Below are 23,633 nucleotides of genomic sequence, written 5' to 3'. Positions count from 1 at the left end.
TAAATCATTCCAATATGCTGATTTGCTGCTCGAGAAACATTATTATTCTTATTATAAATGTTGAAATATATATATATAACTTATTTATCAGGCTTTGCTATTAAGGTTTGGTGCCGCTTGTGGGACAGAAATTACATACTTCACCTTAAAATGCAAGACACTGGGTGAAGCACAAAGCTGCTGAAGAACACACGTATCAGAGCATGACATGAGACAAAACAGACTTTTCAACAAGATTTGGTCCATCGCCATGTTAACCAGCGAGTGAAACATGTTAGGTGTAGCAGCTTCACTGCCTAACTAATGTTAATCACAGCTCCAGAATAGGCACAATGTTCAAGTATGCTCAGGCAGTATGGCATAGACATCCACATCGAAGAGACAAGGTCACCTGACCCTGACAAATAACTTGAAGTTGTAAACAATTATTCGTGTCAAAGAAAAGTTCAGAGTAGCTACTCTACTCTACTTCTTCACTCGGTTCCCTTTGTCCTCCACTTCCTTTTCATGCTTGTCCTTTTCGTATTTGTTTTTGTTCTGTGTCAGACTATCATCTGATCGCTGAGTGGACGTAGCGAGCGTTGCATCCGAGTCTTCTGAAGCGGTGGTATTGTTGCGCTTTTCATTGTCCACGGACTCTTTGCTCGACACCTTCCCATTTTGTTGCTTGGTCTCTCTGTGGATATTACGAACTTTCTTCATACTATGTCGGACCAAATGGGTCCTGAAGGCTCTCTGGATGACTGCAGCGGACATTTCTTCATGTTTCCTGCGCAAAGTTGTGGTTATAGGCTCGTAAGAAGACTTGGAGGGGTTGGAGGCCATGAATCGGTCTTCCATTTGTCCGTGGAGGAGGTCCATCTCGCCACCTTCTCCGAGAACACGTTTGGTGAAAGCAAACAAGATATCTAGACAGTGGATGCGGTCGCCGCTCACCATCGGCAAATCCATGGTGATCAGCTGCAGTCGGTTGGGTTTGGGTATTCGCAGAGGAGGATCCAGCGAATTCGCGAAGTCCGACAACTTGCCATACTCCATGAACTGCGTGGCTTTCGGGTCGAACTTTTCCCAAACCTCGTAAAACCTGTTAAAGTCATCTTCGCTCAAAGGCTCGGCGCTCTCCTCGGTGGCCACGCTGAAGTTCTCCAGGATCACGGCAATGTACATGTTCACCACTATCAGGAAGCATATGATGATGTAGCTGACGAAGAAGATAATGCCGACGGATGGGTTTCCACAGTTGTCTTTTGACGGTTCACAGTCTGGTTCTTCGGTATTTAGCATGGGTGCCAGAAGGCCTTCCCAACCTGCCGAGGTGGTGATCTGAAACAAACACAACATGCTGTTGGCAAACGTCTCAAAGTTGAACATGTCGTCGATGCCGGCCGTTTTTTTGACGTAGGCAAATTTGGACATGCCGAAGATGGCGTAGATGAACATGACAAGGAAGAGCAAAAGTCCGATGTTGAAAAGGGCAGGAAGTGACATCATTAGCGCAAACAGAAGGGTCCGTATCCCCTTGGCACCTCGGATAAGACGTAGTACGCGGCCGATCCGGGCCAGGCGAATAACACGAAACAAGGTCGGCGAGACAAAGTACTGCTTAATGACTTCTGCCAGGAACATGCCTGCAATGACAAGAATCAAATAGTGTTAATTTCTCATTTTTGTTTTGTATAAATGTCTTGGTATTTTAGTCTAGTTTTAGCCAAAGAGAACATTTTCATCATGCAGCACAATGGTTCAATTGATAATCACACTTATTCACTTATCCAAGTCGGGCAGAGCTTAGTAAAGGGTTAATTCCTCGTCATGCTGCAGATCTTACCTACGATAGACAGGACGACAACGATAAAGTCAAATACGTTCCAGCCAACGGTGAAGAAGTGATGACGTAGCGAGATCATCTTTAGCACACATTCGCTGGTGAAGAGCACAATGAAGGCAACGTTGATCGAGTACAGCACTTTGTCCATTTCCTTGGACTGATCTTCTGTCTCCACCATCATAGTGACCATGTTGAGCCAAATAAGGACCATAATGAAAATGTCAAAGGCCTGATTGGTTACAAGGTCAAAGATGAGTCCTTGAATCTTGTTCTTGAATAAATGAGATGTACAGAAAGAGACGTTAGTTTTATTCAAAGACATTTACAAACAAGAAAATATGGTTTAAAGGGATCGTTCACCCAAAAATGAACATCTCGTCATCATTTACTTAAAAGCAGCTTTTGCTAGACTGGTCAAGATGTTAGGTCTGGCAACTCACTATTGGCACGGCTCAATCCGAGGGGCGGGATAAACGGTTGTATCTCAAAATCCCTCTGCACGCAATAGGATAGCGCTACAACCAATCAGAGCAACGAAGAAGGCTAGTCGGTATATTAAATGTTTGCCGTATCCAGTCGGCAAAACTCCGAACACATGACTTAAGTGCCGTTCTTTGCTCTTTTCTCAAAGAAAAGCTTAACTCCAAGTCCTCCAGAGTCGCGGCCAAGTAGCAGGGAACCGTCGCAACTCTGTCGTCATTATGTTAAGCCCGCCCCGCCTACTCTATACACGATGTGATTGGCCTGACCTGAGTTTGGTTTTTCCAGCTCGAAAGTCAACGGAGAGTTGCTAGACCACACTGGAAATAAAATTTGCTGCCGCTAGGGTGCGTCTAGATTTCTAGGCTAAGCTTTTGCATTTATAAGAGATGATAATACAGTTCATGATGACAAGAATGCAATTTTTAGAGCTATTATTTTACAGGAATGCTTACTTTTGGCCTTGGAATAGGTTTCTGAGGCTTCTTTGAGCCAAGCTTCTTCATAGCATTGTAATATTTCTTCTGCTCTTCTGTCATGAATATATCCTGACCTCCAAAGTAAAGACAGAAAACAGAAAGATCATTTTTCGAATCAAGATACGATCAGAAGCAGATTTAGGCAATACTGTAGATACTTATCTTTTTCTTCTGCTGATTGAAGTTGTCAATGATCACGCCAATGAAGAGATTTAATGTGAAAAAAGCTCCAAGGATGATGAAGATGACAAAATAGAGGTACATATACAGATTCACCTCATAGTCTGGCTGCTCATACACCTGCAGACATGGAGATAGTTTTATAATGTTAATCTATAATAAATAAAATAAAATGAATTATATAGTACTGAAGCAATTAATTACTTACTTTACGAGAGTCTACTGCTGCATACATAATGGGCATCCACCCTTTAAATGTGGCCTTGACAAAATAAAAAATTAACAGTTTACTTTTTTTTTTTTTTAGGACCATTATTTTTTTTTATTTTTTTTTTGCATTATAACATTATTTTCAATGACAAATTTAAATAAATTGTGAAAGTACTTAAACAACATGGTATAATTTGTCTTTAATTTATGCTATAAAATCATACCGACAATAATAATATAAATAATTTAAAAGTTATAATAATAATAATAGTAATTACAAAACAAAAACATAAAAGGGTGAGGTTTAAAACTTCTGGATGCATTACATATACAGTACTGATAACAAACAAACAAACAAATAAATAAATAAATAAATAAATAAAAATGACAACATCAGATTCACCAACTGTAGCCAATTTTCCAATGATGTTGAATATTTTTCATGATGGAATATATACATAGTTCTACATTTTCCATGTTCTAGATTTAAAATAAATAAATAAAATCTATCTCATATTTACCGTCTACCAGCTATTTTGGGCATCCTTACCACTTGTAGCAGGGCCAGGTATCCATTTCCCACATTGTCAAAGTTAATCTTCAGATTTTTCCAGCGAGTTTCATTTTTGCCATATCTATCACAGTCGGTTTGGTTAAGGACAGCTGTGAGAGGCATGCGTTTGTCCGTTGTAGAATTTACACATTCAAAAAACTTTCCGGCAAAGAAGTTGACGCCCACAATGCTAAAAATGAGCCAGAAGATGAGACAGACCAGCAGAACGTTCATGATGGAAGGGATGGCACCCAGAAGAGCATTCACAACCACCTGTGTTCACAGAAACATCACAAACTTACAAAGTGTTGACTTACAAACTTACAAATGAATATGATGCAATAATCATGGAAGCACTTTGTTTGACAGCGTACTGTATTTTACATTCAATGTTTTGAATCTACTTGAATATAATGGCTGCTTGTTGAAATGATTATTCCTCTGACTGAAATAAAAGCAGCCTGCTTTTAAGCCATTTCACACACACATCAAGATACATCAAATATTATCAAAATATCATCAAATATTTGTTTTTGTAATTAGTTCGATTCCCAGGGAAAGCAAGAACTGATAAGAATGTAAATGTGTACCTTGAAATGCACAGAGGTGGACAAAGTACACAACTTCCTTACTTGAGTGAAAGTACAGAAGAACTTGTTTTTAAAAGTACCTAAGTATCAAAAGTAAAAAGTAAATGTCAATGCATTGTTTTATTATTGTTGCATTGCTGTATGTAATACTTACAGTACCTTATGCCTCTGAATCTATGCCTGCCTATCTACCCTCATATCAATATCAAATTTATTTCTCGAACAAAGTTCCAGTAGTGGGATTGAATATGAGATTGCATAAATCACTCAATAACGTCCACAATGGTTTCGGACACCCAAATGGCTGTTCCCTCAAATAGTGCCCTATTTAAAGTTTTTGGGCTTTTACGGTGATTATGTTAGCCTTACTGTTATCTATAAACTAGTGTGCTCCAAAACAATGACAAAATTCACATTTAGAAGACCAAACCCAACGTTGAAAATGAAAATCAGGTTGATGTCAGAATCCAATACCAGATTGACATTAATCTCCAACGTTGGACAGACATTGCATTGTGGTTGAAAATGAAAATTGGGTTGACGTCAGAAAGCGCCATCAGTCAGGTTCTGACGTCAACCCGACTTTCATTTCCAACCAAAATCCAAAGTCTGTCGGGTTCTGACGTCAACCTGACTTTCATTTGAAAAGTTGCAACCAAAATGCAAGCCCTGCAACCAAAATCATCCCCTGACTGACGTTACTACTTTCTACTCAAGGACCTTGACAGAATTGTAGTGGAGTAAAAAGTATGATATCTGTCTTTCAAATGTAGTGAAGTTTAAGTAAAAAGTTTCCAGATATACTCAAGTAAAGTACAGATACTCAAAAAGTGTACTTAAGTACAGTACTCAAGTAAATGTACTTTGTTACTGTCCACCTCTATGCGATGTAAGTCGCTTTGGATAAAAGCGTCTGCCAAATGCATAAATGTAAATGCAAAAGGCTGAAAAATAGACATGTAACTTTTTAGCCATATTACCCAGCCTTATTCACCTGTAAAACAAAGTGCATCCTGTTTTAATTCTGTTGACTCGGTTTTGGCAAAGAGAGGAAAACACACGAGTGTAATAAGAAACTTCCCAATGCATAATGGTTAGCAGTAACAACAACCGGAGAACGTCATTATATCCGGCAATTACAACAACAACGAAAAACACATGAGGGGAGAATCTGGGAAAGAAGAAAGAGGAATGGAGAGGGAAAGTTATCGTTGCACGTCGATCTGTGCACTCACTGGTTTGGTTTTGCAGTTGGAAGGGTTGTGCAAAGTTCAGAATTCAACAATCGGCTCCGTTGATATTCTGCATCCTTTGTACGATACTCAATTCAATTTCAGGAACCGAACTGCAATCTAAATGCCTCTCAATTCAATTCTGAACGACGCACAACCCTGACAGTTTGGCATGAAAAAGCATGACCTTTAGGAAGTACCGTGAAGCCACAGTATTTGTTTACTGTAAACGAACAAACACAAAAAGAAATTAAAGCACATGTTAAAGGCACTCAGCAGCAATAACACAACCGGATGCATGGTGTATTTCTAGACACTGTCGATACAAACAGAGCAAAGAGTGGAGAGGAGAGATCAGTGATTGCCACGTGAGGGGAAGCCATCGCAACATCACATAAATGTGGAAAGCGTACGCAAGCGTTTGGTCAATAGCAGCACAATCGACCTCCTGAGCTTATTACATAAAGCTGCACGTCAATGCTCCCTATCATTGCTTGCAATTCACAGCTTGGAATTGTTTAGTAAAACACCACAAATGGTGACCAGACACAGGATTATATCTCAGTACCGACCCCATCTCACACATAACAGCAGATTGTACATTGCATCCATAGTGGCGATGTCCTTAGAATCAAACATAGAAATGTATTAATATTACTATGAACTGCATAGGAACATTACTGAGTGTCTGGATTCTACGTCTCTTGATTTGCAATGGTTTCAAGCTCCCGGCAGCCTCATAAAACACACTGTGTTCAGCTTTTTGAAGATGAGGTAATGTCTATCAATTTTTTCCCACTTTCTAAGCACCTTTTACTGAAAAATCACACCAAAATCTCCACTTAATTCCTCTGGGATGCTGTGTAACAGTAACCAAGCTTAGAGAAAAGTCAGGTCACTGTTTGACAATCATCTCAGTGATAAATTCACCTGAACCCACACAAATCCACCTTTTTATCTGCATATTCTAAAATGGGGAGCTTAAACTGATGGTAAGCAGGTTGATGTGAGTCTTGTGCTTATTGATCAGGATTATTGGGGACTCATGCTGTGACACATGTTTAGCTGGAACGGTCAGAGGAGGAGACAGAGGGAAAAGCCACAGGGATGATTTACTGTACAACAGAAACACACTTCTCTCTACGCTCTTAAAGTCAACATAAAATACAACTAAATTCCATTTACTTAATGCATGTTTATGGTCTTATTGGAAAGGATTATGTGCACATTTTACTAAAGCAAAACTTTTTCATCAGTTAATATTTCAGCTTGTTTGTGGTTTCTCTGATGCCGGTTAATGGTCGCAAACAGTAAAGCATGGCGTTAGCAACACCAGGGTCATGGGTTTGATTGCAATTGAATGCAATCGAATGCAAATGAAATGCAAATCTCTTTGGATTCTATGCATAAATGTAATGCATGAAACTAAATAAAATATTTGATCTTTTTCTTATTTCTATTTTTAAATGATTTACTTATTTGAATATTACATTTTAATTTAATTTCGTTTGGGGAAAATCAATAATACTGCTTGTCCTATGTCAGTTTCATGTTGACTTTAATGAGCTGATCTGCTCAGAGGACTTCATTCAGATACATCACCTCTTATCAACCCAAAACTACCGAAAAGGAATTGTCACATTAGTTGTAATTTTTAAAGGATGCTTTTAACTTAAACTAAAGTGCAACAGACAACCAATCATGAGCTTGGCTATGCACTTTTGCCAGAACATTTTCCAAGTGCTGTATTTATGTTACTTCTATTTTCATTTATTTCCATTCGCCAGACTGGATTTATGCGGTGACAACTCCACAAACGTTATAAAACATTATCAAAAAAGGTTGCATGCTGTCACATCAGGGTTTTAAATTTTGTAAAAAAAAAATAAAAATCAGTTAACTCTGAGTTTACAACCGTTCAAATTCTCGAAAAATGTCTGTATGAGCGACTCAAATGCTCCGCTCTCCACCCAGATATAAAAGCTGCTGTCGGTTAATGAGGATTTGATGGATGAACTCACGGCTCAATTGCACTCTTGTCGTCTCAGAAGTCATAAAAATTTTCAGTTTTATGGACATTGTCATCTTGGATATTACGTTGATCGCTTTTCTTATGATTACTGGTAAGAAAATACGTGCTTGACTCTAGTTGCACGTTCAGTTATTCGAGATGTTACTGTAAGTTTCGGTTTGAATGGGACATTAGGTAAGTAAATGCGGTTGTCAATCCCAAAAACTGACAGGGTGAACATAGCTTTTGATTGAATGAAGTCCTCTATATTATCAGTTTAACAATAAAGGCCACATTAAGAGATTTTACCCTCATTCCCTCAAAGCGCGAGAGAGCTCGGAGAGGTCGGAAGGCTCTCAGTGTTCGGAGAGTTTTGATGGCGCCCAGCTCTGAATACTGCAGGGCGTTGGCCACCAGGCTGATCAGAGAGACCTACACACATAAACAGAGGTAATTAGGAGAAAAGCAGGCACGCTTACATTTCTTCCTGCTCTGATCTCTACCTCCCTGTGGTGTCTTATGGGAAAAATGGCCTTTCAAATGTACAAATGACCAGTTTGCTCACCCAATCAAACAGCATGAACTCTAAGTCACAAGCACCCACATGGATAACACACACAAAAACGATCATTTCAAGTCGCTCATTCTCAGCTCACACACAGTTCTCTGATGCTCTCTTGCTAATGGTGCTTTTATAACCACTGGGGGCAATTTACTAAAAAAGTATTTGACGTCGTTGATTTGCGCCTGCGTCTGCGTTGTTTTAGCACCCAATTCACAATAAGGACTCATGCAAATGCTGCAAACTCGCAGACAAAATCTGAGCTAAATGCGATCTGCATGGCGCAGAGAGTAATAGGGCCAGATTTACTAAACGGGGGCAAAAAATTTTTTGTGGTCCAGGGTCACACATATATATATATATATATATATATATATATATATATATATATATATATATATAAATGTGTTTTATATATATTTGTATTGTATTTGTAAATATACAAATATTTAAAATATACAAATAAAAATAAGTTCAAAATATTAATAAAATCTATAAACGTATCTCACTAAAATAACACATTATGAAGAAGAGCATTCTGGGAGAAAGTCGGTCATACAGATTTGAAATGACATGAGGGTGAAAGAATGTTGCAGAATTTTCATTATTTTAGTTTGATATCATATTAATTCAAAAGCTGAACCTACATCAACAATAATAAAATCCAGCCAGCACCAAAGATTGGTGAAGTATTTGGCAAATCCATATGCGACCCATTTCAGCAGCATCTCAAGAATGAAGATGTAGGTGAAAACTTTATCAGCAAATTCCAGTATGGTCTTTACGTTTTTTCTTGTTTCAAGGTAAATGTCCTCAAAAGCCTGAAAAACATATGTAAGATGTTAAAATAAAGAATTAGAATTAAACTAGTATACATAGCAACAAGCTGAGTGAAAAAAAAAAAAAAAAATCCATCCGAGATAGTGGACAAAATGAGAAAAATGTTGATTATGATTGAGCATAAAATGTATTCAATACCAAAAAGCATTTATAAAAAAAATGCCAATAAAAATGTGCTCTGTATTATTCTACTTCTTAGATTGCTGTCATTAGTTTAGCAACATGTTCATGTCAAACTACCGAAGTCTCACAAACAAGCAAATGTATTTCCCCTTACCAGAGCGCCACTGCTAAGCAGAATCATGAAGACGATGAAGGTCTCAAACCAGCTGTGCTCCACGATGTTATAGCATGTCTGTCTCAGCAGCCACCACCTCTTCCACATGCCCTTTTCAGCATCCACCTGGCAGCATCGGAACCTTCGGACACACCCTGAAAACCAAATCGAATTACCTTTTCAATTTTCAAAATCTTTCATTTTCACTTACAAACCTTTAATATGATTTAAGCCACGTGCAAACTCATAATTCAACATCATTGCTGAGTATTTTCTCTTTAAAACTGAAATGATCTAAAGACAGTTTCAGAAACGCAGTTTGAAATCACTGGTGTTTCTCATGTCACAAACTACCTTGTAGCCAATCACGTCAATGTGCCGGCAGGCTTTAGCATAGCATTAATTATGACCACTGTGAAGCAGTGGAGTCTCAAGAGAAGCCAGGTTATCCCTGCATATTTTTCTGTTGATTTGAAACATTGGGTAGATTTAGCAGTATATTGTATTGTATATTATGAACTATGCCTTTCTCCACTGACGTTCTGGGATGGGGTTTCTAAGGATGCTGATTGTTAGAAGGCAGCTGTCTGACTCTGAGTTTGCGAAAGGGGAACATGGTTTGTGTCACATTAGCAACACATTATTAGCTGTTTTATATTCAAGCAAAAGGGTTATCATATTAATTACCGTTATGTGTCCGACGTTGTAATGCAGTGTTCCCATTGTGCAGTGTTTACCTTATAGTGAGCTGGTGTGGGTGAGTGGAGGCGGGGCTTATTAGCATATTCATGAAACCGCATATACTAAATTAAGCAAGAGTGTAAAGTTACATTTAAGCTATTTTAAGGCATGAAGAAATTCTTTTCAGAGGAAAAAACTGGTAAATATGTCATTTTGTTGATCAAAGATGAGTTTGAATGGATACAATTATTGACTATAGCGGACTTTAAAAAGTCAGTTCCCTCAGGTTTACATTTACATATATACATATACAGTACATATATATATATATATATATATATATACATAGTATATATTAGTATAGGACTAAAAATGAAGACCAAAAGCATTTTTTTGGTTGTAAACTGTTCTTCTAAAGGTTTGTCTACCCTTTTGCCAAATAGGTAGGACAATTTCAACAACCATAATGCACTGGCTATTTTGATTGTTAGAAAAATAATGAAAAAAATATCTGTTGGTGATACAAAAATGCAAAGCACAATCTGTAGTTTTCACAAAAGTTCTAGAGCATTTTGCATCATCCGGTAGACTTTTGCTGGAAAATGAACATGAATTTCTCAGTCCAAGTAACATGAACATTTTTGTAGCTCTTAATATACTACCTTTTTCGGGGCGGGGCGGGGGGGGGGGGGGGGGGGGCCGGGTATTTCCCACTGTTTCTACCAAACTTTTTTTTTGTAAGAGTTGAAGACTGAACACATTTTACGACAGTCTTAATATAGTGAACAAATACATTAGCTGAATCACCTGTTGTGAAACAAGCTTCTGGTTCTGTAGATTCCTCAAGTTCAATCTCCAAATCATCTTCTCCTTCTTTAACGATGTGTCTGAGGTCCACCGTGCTGCCCTCTGAAGAGCTGGGAGCCACATCAGACAGCCTCTGCAAGAGCACACACACACACACACACACACACACATTACTATAGCAACCGCAGGAGATGATACATGTGCACACGGTTTCATTTCAGCTGAGTCACAGAGACAAGCCTGAGAAGTAAGATTTGCTTAGTGAGATGCCTTGGATAAAACCCCTTATCAAGTATATGATTGACTTTATCTAGTTGGCATTTCCAAAAACGTATAAGCCATGAACCAAGCTCTGAGATAAATCATAGTACACAATACTATACATTTAAAGCTTAGCCTAATGCAAAATACACAAGCATTGAAACTTGAAGTTGAAAACACACTGACTACAATCACTTAATCTCTGAGCTCATGGTAGGTCTGTCCTGAATGGTTTATATAGTGCATTTTGTCTCTCGTTTTTGTCTTCTCGTTATCACTGAATAGCGGATGAAAATTAAAAATAAAAATAAAGTAAAACTGATTATTGTAAAATGGATATTTGTAGAAATCATGTTACCTTTCTGAAGGCCTAATTATATCCCAAATTACATACAGTATATGTATATACTTTTAGCTTGACACAGCCCAGTGCAAATAAAAAAAAAAAGTCAGATTTTTTTTGTCAGATAATTTTTGGAAAATGCGCCCATTCCATAGACTAAATGCATTATTGCGCTTGTCCAGTTAACCATGACATATTCTGAAAAATGACCATATCTCGAATCTCAGCTGTGTAGAGCTGTGTATGTACATACTCATATGTACACATACAGTACAATGCTGTTAAAAGGTGCGAGACACACAACCAAGAAAAAACACTCTCCGTCTTGTCTGGAGGAAAAAACATTGGTCAAACTCAATAGATAAATCAGGATAAATCAATAGAAGCAATAATACAGAATCATCTGTTGATGTCTTGAAGACCATCAATCAGCGATCATGGCTCTGGGCCAAAATGTAGTGAGCAGCCTTTCTGTCTGACCAGCAAGTGATGATCTAAAACACTCTCCTTCACGTTCCTCATGCAAACGGCACAGAAGAACAGATTTTTCTAAGCTAACGGTACAATGCACAGAAAATATATAGCTCGCACAATTGGGATTTTTTTATTGAACTTTTTAGTAAATTCATAAAACAAAAATATATTTTATTTTTATTATATTCAGTGTACATTATTTGGTTTATTGTAATTATAATAAAGCTTTGTCCACCAGCTGAGCCTGTTGCATTATGGGAACGCCTTTAACACAAAGGATACATGCAATACTGTCCCATACTGCCCTTATTCAGCCATGTGTGCCTATGATTCCTTACAATGCTGCCGAAATAGTCAGCTCATTCGATTTTTTTTTTAAGTTTCAATTGAAAGCATATCACCCTTCACAAAACTAAAGCGGTAGACCTTTTTGGACAATTTCAAAGAGCTTGCCGTACAAATGACCAGTTTAAAACCGTTTTATGCCAAAACCACAGACCGCCACATCCTCGATTCCCAACAGGAAGCAAATGAGCATGTTATCATGAGGCTAACATTCACACTCAGCACTTAAATGGCAGATAATGCGATCTGAAGACTGATATTCCCTGACCTCTCTTCCATAATGGGTCGTCGGGCAACATGTTGACGTAATCCACAATGCACTCATTGCAATTAACCCGACCGAAGAGGAACTTGACCACGATTACACCAGTGAGAAATCAAGTGAAACAATCAGAAAGCTATCATTTTTGGGGGCCGTGTACATGACAATATCTACACCAAAGGATTGGTTCGACATCATTTGCACTGTTATTGAAGTATTGCTCCCTTTGTACTGTCCTGTACATTTACATTTACCTTCGGTATAGACATATGTATTTAAAGGGATTTAAAGTACATTGACCCTCCATATCAAACCCACTTGCCAGATTCATGCTCTATAGTTTGAGTTACAGGAATGCTACAACATCTTTCCAAAAATATTTCAGCAGATAATTAGACAAGAACTAGGACCTCAAGCTTAGCCATCACAACTGTAGTGACATCTATCCCTTATAGCCTCATTTATATTCACCTCAAATTAAATATTACCCATCTACCCTGATCGAGGGCCAAAAGAAGTACATTATACTGTCATAGTGTCATACTGTATGCATTGCATACAAAATTCACTGCACAGTCCACAACCACTAGGCTATTTCAAGGGGACTTGGGTGCGCACTAATGAAAGCGCTGTCGGAAAACAGCTTGTACACCAAACAGACCAGACACATATGGTTTTCAGTGACTGGATCATGTTTGGATCACAACTGACTGCATCAAAAGCCAGGAGTAAATGCACCCAAGATAAATTGTGATCGAACAAGCATTTGAAGGTGGTCTAGATTTAAATCAACGATATCCCATTATTTATCAAACTTATGACTTGGTATATGGTTTCTCTTATTTCTCTCCCATTTTCCTCTTCTCTTCTAATCCCTATTAACATCCAACACTGACGGTAAATTCATAGAGAAGGGAAATGCAAAATCGTACTCTGAATTATCATCAATGTTTTTAAAATGCGGCTAATAACAGAAATTATTCTGTTAACGCAACCTCTCACATAATACACTCCTGTTCAAACTTTGTTGTCAGTAAGAAATAAATATGTTTATTCAGCAAGGAAACATTAAACTGATCAAAAGTGACAGTAAACACATTCATAATGTTACAAAATATTTCTCTTTCAAATAAATGCTGTTCTTTGGAACTTTCTATTCATCAACGGATCCTGAAAACAAAATGCATCACGGTTTCAACAAAAATATTAAGCAGCATCTATTTTAAATAATGATAATGAAATGTTTCTTGAGCAGCAAATCAGTATATTAGTATGATTTCTGAAGGATCATGTGACACTGGGGTAATGATGCTGAAAATTCAGCTTTGCATCACAGGAATATATTACATTTTCAAATGTATTTAAGTAGGAAACAGTGAGTTTTAATTGTAATAACATTTTCGCAATATTGCTGTTTTTTTCTGTATTTTTGTTCAAAAGAGTGCAGCCTTGGTGAACATAAGAGATGTTCAAACTGACCCCAAAGTTTTGAACAGTATAAGTGGCATTTTGGATTTTGCTCCAAGTCAAGTGACTGTGCTTGAATCTCTAATCGATCATATTAGAGATGCATATGAATGAAGGAAATGCAAAAGCAGAGACCAAACAGGTGAACTTGATTTCACCAAGTACCACATGTTCCTGGATCAACATCTTTGTTGATCCTGGAACAACTTTCCAATCAACCAATCAGATTTGAGGGACAAGTTTACAGTCAAGTTTAGCCTTAGAACCAGGGTGAGGTGCTTCAACATCAGTGTTATTCACCAGTCATTTCCCTCTGATTTTAGGGAAAAGTTATGGGTAGGGTTAGGTTTAGGGGCAGGGATAGGGAAATGACTACATTTTGGAACAGGAATGTTATTCCAAGATCAACAAAATATGTTGATCCAGGAACATGTCTTACTTGGTAAAATCACGGTGACCATACCAAACATATGCTAATGGAAGGTGTAAAGGGGGGTTTGATCTGCACTAAAATCTTCATATCCACCCATCTCCCCCTGCTCAAATTGTTTTCTTTAAAACATCCTGAGGTCTTTGGAAAAAAATGTCAAATAATTTCAAACTGCAACCGCACCTCTTTATCTTCGTCTAGGTCTGAAGAAAGACTGCTGAAATCCTCAGTGTTGAGGCACTCAAAATCCGACTCCTCGGCAGCCATCGGGACACTGATGGTCAAGCTCGGGTTGCTGATAAAATTCTCAGAGTCACTATCCTCATCTCGTCCTCCAGTGCCTTTAACCAGCTCTAGTGTGGTGTGGTTGGAGTTATCATTTACTCCCTTGCAGTTTATCGTGACCATGTTCCCATCTAGAGTTTTCTTTTTCTGCTTCCTCCTCTTTATACAGCTGCTCTGGAAGAAACTGTGCAGGCAGGCCTTAACCACAGCGAAGCCTCTCTTGATTCGACCAACCGCTATCTGCAGGTTGTTCTTTTCCACCTCATCATCATTGGCCGTGAGATTTTCAGAACTGAAGGAACTGAGCAGCAGAGCGAGGAACAGGTTCAGAACCTAGAGGAAAGGCAAAATTAGGAAGAAGCCAACTACAAGTTCAGAACAACTTCACACACTTCAGGGGCCTCATTTATTAAACTCCATGTACAATTAAATTTGATTCTAAAATACCATGGATTGATCAACTGAATTTACATTAGGGGCCCTATTTTAACGATCTGAAACGCAAGTATAAAACGCGAAACGCAAGTAACTTTGAGGGTGGATCTCGTGCTGTTGCTATTATACCGGCGGGATAAATGACTCTTGCGCCCGACGCAAATCTAAAATGGGTTGGTCTGAAGTAGCTTCATTACTCACAGGTGTGGTTTGGGTGTAACGTGAAATAAACCAATCAGAGCGTCATCTCACATTCCCTTTAAGAGCAGGCGCGCTTGTTCCATGGCGGATTGCTATTATAACGGCGGATTTGCCAGACGCACACCAGGAGTGGTTCACAGCCGAGGAGACCGACGTTCTCGTAAAACACAGAGAAGTGACATTGGGGATGGAGAAACAAATTAGCTTCAGTTAAACAGGCGTATGATAATTTGGGTAAATGTGTAAGCTAGATTTATGCCTATTTTTTCATATCTTCATCATGGACACCACAATGATTTCCCTTGTGTGTTAATATTTTTCCTTGTAATAATGTAGCCTATAATTTGCAAAAATGAAAACTGCTGCGTCTGTGTGTAGATGAGAGAATCAAAGTGCATGCGCGTTGTGCACACGCTACATTATGGCCAAGCATGCGCCCTTAAAATAGCATATGAATAACGCGCCACTGACTTTAGACGAGGTTTCTCCCGGTCTGTGGCGGAATTGTTTTCTGAAACTGCAAAATAGCACCAGGGAACGTTTGCGCCGGAACACGCCTCCTCTTTTCGCTGAATCGCCCCCATGAGCCCCCATGAGCAAGTTCATTCCCTAATTTACCGATGTGCGTCTGTGGAGGGAAAAGTCCGCTGTGCGCGGGTGCAAAATAGGAATGATACATGCGTCGGTGATATACTTATTGCACAAATATACTTATTGTGTTGATGTTTTATTGCAAAACACCCTTTTGAGGTGGGAAAAGGGTAAGGTTAAGGACAGGTTTTGGTGGTATAGTTGGTTTTACAGTGAGTGGACTAATGTGAAAGGGAAGGAGCTGTGTAATTATATATGTAATTATAGAAATTAATTACAGCTATAGATACATGCAGGTATTTTAAAAAAAATATATAAGTACAATGTAAAGACATGTACACAATAAGTCCATTGTATCAAATGAATAATTTAAATGCTAGTACATAGTAGTTAAAGACACTTAATTCAAAGTGGGAACCATCGATTTTATCCTATGTCAAATCAGAAACTAATCCGGATATATAAATGCAGAAACTGGCATGGAAATGTTCTTATCCCTACACCAACTGAAGACCCTGATTACAAACATTTATATTTGGAATGCACAATATGTTAGTTTTTGATGTTATCTTTATCAACCCGATAAGAAAATTTGGGCGATAGAGTCGATAAACAATGGATTTTTTTCCTTTCGCTGAGACACTTCAGATGTGCACTGTTCGCCATGATGGTTTTGAATTGCTTGAAATATGATTGGAATCACTTCAAAAAAGGAAAATACATTTCAGTGCAACATGTGCAGAGCAAAATCTGTCATATTGGCTACATAAAATTATAATGAGAAAATTATAATTGTGTGCTTGGGAAATAGCTTTTAAATGGTGAGACTTTTGTTTTTGTAATCAGGCACTCAAAAATTATATAAAAATTGGATTTAGATTTATCGGCCAATGTATAGTATCAGTTATCGGCTTTCAAATATAAAGAATTATCAGTTTTCGGTATCGACCAAAATTTTCATATTGGTGCATCTCTAATTTATATATTGTTAATATAATATAATATAATATAATATAATATAATATAATATAATATAATATAATATAATATAATATAATATAATATAATATAAAATAATATCACAGTCACATTCGGGATCAGTTTATGCACATCTTTATAAATGAGGCCCTATGTTTTTTCAATGCTAATTAATTGAGGTGAACTATACATACCACCAGATTTCCGATCACCATGACCATCATGAACACAATTAAGCACAAAGGCTCCCCTGCCACTTGCATGCAGTCCCACATGGTCTCGATCCACTCCCCGCACAACACCCTGAAGACGATCAGGAACGAGTGGAAGAAATCGGTCATGTGCCAGCGAGGAAGCGAGCAATCCTCAGAAATCTTACACACACAGTCATGGTATCTCTTCCCGAACAGTTGCGTTCCCACCACAGCGAAGATGAAGACGATGATGGCTAGCACAAGCGTCAGGTTGCTCAAGGCGCCCAGTGAGTTGCCAATGATCTTGATTAGCATGTTCAGAGTCGGCCAAGACTTAGCTAGTTTGAAGACCCTCAGCTGTGACAATAAGTGGCATAGAAAATTAGTATGGTCCATAGATTTTTTTTCAAAATGTATCAATATTGGTTGATATGATAAATTCTTCTATTTTTACATTTAGATTACCTTTGCCGTCATCTAATGCTGACTTAAAGATCCTCTTTAAAAACACTAATTATTTAATAACTGTCAAATCTCAATTATATTGACATAAAATTAAAAAAATTCAAACTGCACAATGCTGCACATCACAATGCTGTGATGAACATGTTCCATTTAAAATGATTGATTTTAGTTTATAGTGTATTATTTTAAATTTATTTAGTGTTTTATACCATTCAAAACTTTGGGCTCCGCATTTATTTGTTATAATATTTTACAAAATTACTGTTTTTATTGTATTTTTGACCAATTTAAAAAAAACTATTTTGAACAAGAGATGGCCTTAGAAGGCAGCATTTACACATAGTACCTTAAAAATCAAGCCTAAGATTAAGGGGGTCATAAATAATGTTCTTATTATTTTAATATGTTCCTTGAGGTTCACTATACTGTTACTATGCGATTTTTTTTTTTAAATTATCAGTTTTTAAGGGCCGTCTCCTTTAAGGCTTGTCAGTAAACAGCCACTGTTATAATTGGCTAACATCATTGCGTAGTAGACAGTATCAACACTCCTTTACTATTGTGTGTGAGTGTTATCCAAATTAAACTGGCAACTGAATGCCAGTGGGCGGGTCTATGGTGTGAGGATGTATAACTATTTGTCCATGTCTTTCTCTGGAGGCGGGCATATGTAAATGTATTTGCAAGTGTGACATCGCAGATCCCGCAATATCAAAACGAGCTGTTTTGGAGTTTGATTAAATAAATGCTTTGTTTACAATGAGGAGGACTTTTTAAGCTATGAAACTTGCAGGATGTATTAATGCTACAAAGACCTCTTATATGTCAAAAGATCAAGCCAGATTTGATTTCTCATGTCATGACCCCTTTAGGAGCACACCTATGCTGAATTTATATGCTGTCTAGGTCATTGGGTATAATGCATGACAGCAGGATACTCTTACCAGTCGAAATGGCCTAAGAAGACCCATTCCAGGCAGTATGTTTTGCAAACAAAGTTCCAGAAGACTCAGTGTGACTATGATGCTGTCGAAGATATTCCAGCCTTCCTGAAAGTAAGTGTATGGATCCAAGGCAATTATCTTCAATATCATTTCTGCAGTAAAGATGCCTATGAAAACCTGTAAGCAAGGAGATAAAACATTTGGTAAAACTTCACAATAATGTTCCATTTGTTAGCTAAATTACTTCAAAGCCTGGTTTCACAGACAGGGCTTAGATTAAACCAGGATTAGGCTTTGGTTCATTTAGGGCATTTAAGTAGCTTTTGTAAAGGTGCCTTTGAAAAAGCATTACTGATGTGCACCTTGAGACAAAACAATGGCACTGACATATTTTAATGTATGTCAGTGCAAGTTACTTTCAGTTAAAACAGCTCAAACATGCATTTTAGTCTGGGACTAGTCTTTTTTTTTCTTCTTTTTTTTTGGAAATAGGCTCATTTTCCAACTCCCCTAGAGTCAAACAGTTGAGTCGAATCCATTCAGCCGATCTCCGGGTCTGGCGGTAGCACTTTTAGCATAGCTTAGCATAGATCATTGAATCTGATTAGACCGTTAGCATCTCTCTCAAAAAAATGACCAAAGAGTTTCTATATTTTTCCTATTTAAAACTTGACTCTTCTGTAGTTACATCGTGTACTAAGACCGACAGAAAATGAAAAGCGATTTTCTAGGCCAATATGGCTAGGAACTATACTCTCATTCCTGCGTAATAATCAAGGAAATGTGCTGTGTTCCTTTAAGACTTGGGGGCTAATTAATTACTTCAATGAAAAATACTTCTAAATCTTTTATTAATCTTACTTCATGTTAATTTCAACATTTGCTAATACATTATTATAATCAAAAGTTGTCTCTGTTAATATTATTTAGTGGACCTGAGTGAACTAACACTAACAACAACTAATGTTTTATTACAAAGATTAATAAATACTGTAACAAATGTATTAATTACTATTAAAGTTTAGTTAATGCATCAACTAACATTAACCAATGCGACCTTATCATAAAGTATTGCCAAACTTTTCAATTGAACAACATATTTAAAAGTATTTTACAAAAGTAGAGCTGTCCACTGACTAAATTTGTAATGAAATCATTACATTTGTTGATTAACTGACCATTTTGGAGAAAACATCTCCCTAAATAAAATGGCTTTCTTAGAAGTCAAAATCATTTAAGATTTAGCATTTATTTTCAAATGCTGCTATAAATGTTCTTACCACGTTGCCAGTTACAAGCATATTAGAATAAGCATCGTCCATAGGGTGACACTCCATGGCCATGAATATTGTGTTTATCACGATGCAAATGGTGATAATCAGATCTGCGAAGGGGTCCATCACAACCATGTGGACGATGCTCTTTATCCTCAGCCATGTGGGACTGCAATCCCAGATCAGATAATTCTCTGCAAAGTCGTACCAGCGCTCCACACACTTCTGTTTCCAGACCTCCCACGCTGCCATGTTAAATAAAAAAGGTAGACGACAATCTGAAAGCTGTACGTAAAACTAGTAGGTATTTCAGCATCATTTGGACAAACTGAATACTAATAAGCAAATAAGCACTTAATCAAAAGTATAGTTCACCTTTCTTCTGTGAAAAACAAAGGGGAAAAATTTCTTTATAATGAAAATCAATGAAAACTGAGGCTGTCAGACTTCAGAATGACAATATAAAAACTTTTCATTTTCAGTCTATTCCTCAACAGTTAACACTAAATATACAACACATATGATACTTATTTAGCTTGGCAATCTGAGTCACTTTTTATTATATTGATAAGATCGGTCAAGATACTCTTAAAATTCAAAGCAGAATTAAAGTCCTACAGGTTTGGAACAGCACTGGGTTGAGAAAATGATGACAATTGTGAACCATTTCTTAAAAATGGAAGGGAGGAAAAAAAAAGAAAATCAAACTAATATGCCTCACATTCAGTTTCTTGTAAGTGTGTTCAGCATTTAGGGTTCCTTACGGTCAGGGTTGTTGACACTTGCTACACTCATAGCTCTCTGTCTCGCTGATTGGTCAAAAGCCACAGAAAAGCCTGAATCACATCGACGTCGGTATCCTTCACCTGTGTCAAACTGTAAAGAGATCCAATCATCAGCAAATACATAAACAAATGTTACATTGTTTGCTAGGCAGCATTATCTTGCTATACATCAATCATTCATCGGTTAACTTCTAAGACAAATTAGCATTTCAAATGTATGCAGGCAACCTGTAAAACATCTCGGATTGATATTAGTTATGTTGCTTTTACAAAAAACAATGACACCCCAAATTTGATTATATCTTGTTCTTGATGATAAACTTTTGGGGGGCACTTAAAAGCCAAAGGCTCATTTAAATTTTTAGATTTAGTTTATTTAGTTACATTTTAACCACCTTAAGAATGCCTTTGTATGTCACTATTATCTAACTTAGGCCCCGTCCACACTACTGCGTTTTAGTTTAGAAACGGAGAATTAAAACGAATACGATCTCCGTCCACACCAGCGTTTTAGCTGCGTATTAGAATTGATCTCCGTCCACATTAAAACGACTGAAAACGCGGATCACGTGACCATTCACCAACACTGGGCATGCGCGTGCCGGTGTAAACCTAGAGACTTTCAAACATAGACTGTAAAAAAATGCTTTCAAACATCAAAATGTCATTTATTAATATGTATTTGTGTCAAAATGACATATAAACATTTTTTCCTATTCTATTTTGCCTGGAAACGCTTCCAACACGCTTGCGTGTCGCATGAAAAATAGGCGTCGGTTCTATTTCTAGCATGCACGCGTTTACCGCGCGAGTTTCTTACTGTAAGAAACTGTTCCAGCGGGTGGAGTTTACTGGTACTGAATATTACCTGTGTATACTCCATGACTGATGACACCCAATCATAGAGCCGAGCGTGAGCCTCTGCGTCATCGTTTCTAAAGTCCTCCGTTTTGACCCGTCCACACCAAAACGCCCTCCGGAGATTCAAAACGAAAAACGGGGTCGGCAGCGTTTCTAAACTTCTCCGTTTTGGGTCTCCGTTTTTGCCGTTTTAGTGTGGACGGGAGGTGCAAACGTAGCAAAAGGTCTCCGTTTTTAAACGAAAACGCAGTAGTGTGGACGGGGCCTTAGTAGGCCTACATATTATTAAGACATTATTATGGTAGCTTGTTTCAACCACAGAATTACTCCCAATTCTGACTTTTTTTTCTGCAATTCTGACTTCTTTTCTCGCAATTGAGAGTTTATATCACACAATTCTGAGAAAAAAAGTCAGAATTGTGAGATAAAATGTTTTTATTCAGTGGTGGAAACAAGCATCCATACATTAAATATGTTTATACAATACAATAGATAAAAAAAAACAATTGACATTATGTGGAACAACATAATTTAAATGCATGCTTTAACATGCTTTGAAAAAAAAAAAAAGCTTTTTTATATAATTCATTAATTGAACAAATAATTGGCAAATTAATTGATTTGGTTTCACAACTTGATTTTGCAGGCTCACACAGAATTAAATGTATCTCTGCAGATTTCAGAAATGCGGATCATTGAAAAAGTTATGAACATCCATGCCAGTTCATGTTTGTTTATAAATATTTTGCATGATTTCATTGTGCAGCATTTTTTTTTAATACCATATTTAAATCCATTTTTACCCAAAACCAGCAAAAAAACTAAAACAACAAAAGTGCAAAAGAGTACACAGATAGCATTATGCCTATAATAAAAATGTGCAATTTAAAACAATGCATTACACACAGCAACAGCACGTCACAGGCCATGCAAGGTTCGTGCGCTGTCAGTTCTTTCCCTTACACAAGTTTCGTCAAACATGGCTCTTTTTTTGGGCACTTCGGGCATCAGGATTCCTGAGGGGGAGTTGGGTGAAGAGGCTCCGCCCGACACCATCACCGTGCCATTGCTTTCGACCACATACCGCGCTTTTCCGTTAGACGGCAACAGTATACGTGGCGTCAGACTGCTTTTGCTAGCAGTACTGTAAAGACGTTCGGATCGAGAGGGTGGAAACAGAGAGTCTTTCGGGCTGCCTGTGTCCTCAAACATGCTTTGCTCATCGTCGGCGTAGTTGTTTTCGGAATGCAGACGCCCGCGGAAGCTGAAGACGCTACCTTTGCTGCCCCGACGTGGGGTGAGGATTGAACCCTGAAAACTCAGAGGGGACTGAGGAGACAAACAAGCTTTACAAACACACTGACAAACAAATCAAGGCATTTGAAGAAATGACTTCGCTAAACCCCACTATATAATTTGACTTGCCAATTCAACTTTAGCTTTAACTGTCCGGCATATATTTATAGACAAGCTCGTTTCTAATGCAAGTTTATGAATGTTCTGTGTGTTTTTCTGTGTTCTCTCCCTTTTTGAGCATAGATCTGAACTTAAATGGAAGTAATGCAATAATGCTTTAGAATACAGACTTAAGGTTGGTCTCTTTGTAAAGAAGACACTCAGCAGATTACTTTTCAACACATCAAAAAATTAAAGTTTAAAAAAAAATATTACAGAAGTTTACTGTAAAATAAATGTACTGAACTAAACTTTTTTTTATTTTATACAATATATATATATATAGTATTTTACAATATAATTTGGACTCTAAAACTGCAAAAAAATTAAAGCCATATGTCTAACCAAATTTGAAGTTGGTATCACAAAAACTGAGCCCGCTGAAAGGGTAAAATACTGTTTCCATGGTAAAGCAACTGTAATAGGATTGCTTGAGGATTCTGTCCTTTTTAGGGTCACATCCTGTTTTTGGTTCTTTTACATGTCTTTGGTTTATTTCGACTGAAATATGACTTCAAAACAGACCAGATTCCTGAAAAGGTGGTTCTCAGTCCGCTTGTTTGGTGCACACCAGGGTTCAGATGGCAGTGTTCACACTTATTCAAATGAACCGCACTAACAGAGCAATCGCACCAGGGTTTGTTTTAATCCAACCAAACATGCCAAGTGTGAACGAAATGAGTAAATAAAGGGGCGGGGCTTAGCGTCAGGTCAACTGGACAAGTAATGGCAGGAGAGAACATACTTTAAGTGGTAGAGATCGTGAATATCATGATGTTGATGATCATGCTGAATTTATAAAAAATCTATCTATCTATCTATCTATCTATCTATCTATCTATCTATCTATCTA

The 23,633-nt window shown here is 37.6% G+C and overlaps 1 protein-coding gene across 1 annotated transcript in view; it reads right to left on the bottom strand.

Annotated features, from left to right (window-relative positions):
* Positions 1-465: 465 nt before the first annotated feature.
* The window catches only part of scn1laa (sodium channel, voltage-gated, type I-like, alpha), a gene marked incomplete at its 3' end in the record, with an annotated part of 55,032 nt that continues 31,864 nt past the window's right edge, over positions 466-23,633 (bottom strand). Inside the window, exons 12-27 of the mRNA XM_079881799.1 lie at positions 22,289-22,654; positions 20,444-20,555; positions 19,686-19,924; positions 18,406-18,582; positions 16,997-17,353; positions 14,496-14,930; positions 10,731-10,863; positions 9,243-9,397; positions 8,773-8,946; positions 7,873-7,995; positions 3,728-4,003; positions 3,176-3,229; positions 2,946-3,087; positions 2,764-2,861; positions 1,829-2,099; positions 466-1,628 (exon numbers count right to left, since the gene is read on the bottom strand). Of these exons, the coding sequence (XP_079737925.1) occupies positions 466-1,628; positions 1,829-2,099; positions 2,764-2,861; positions 2,946-3,087; positions 3,176-3,229; positions 3,728-4,003; positions 7,873-7,995; positions 8,773-8,946; positions 9,243-9,397; positions 10,731-10,863; positions 14,496-14,930; positions 16,997-17,353; positions 18,406-18,582; positions 19,686-19,924; positions 20,444-20,555; positions 22,289-22,654 (4,275 nt within the window). The remainder of the gene's footprint in view (positions 1,629-1,828; positions 2,100-2,763; positions 2,862-2,945; positions 3,088-3,175; positions 3,230-3,727; positions 4,004-7,872; positions 7,996-8,772; positions 8,947-9,242; positions 9,398-10,730; positions 10,864-14,495; positions 14,931-16,996; positions 17,354-18,405; positions 18,583-19,685; positions 19,925-20,443; positions 20,556-22,288; positions 22,655-23,633) is intronic.

The sequence above is a fragment of the Squalius cephalus genome (assembly GCF_949319135.1).
Source record: "Squalius cephalus genome assembly, chromosome: 9".
In the NCBI taxonomy this organism is placed as follows: domain Eukaryota; kingdom Metazoa; phylum Chordata; class Actinopteri; order Cypriniformes; family Leuciscidae; genus Squalius; species Squalius cephalus.
This window is presented reverse-complemented; position numbering and strand designations above follow the sequence as displayed.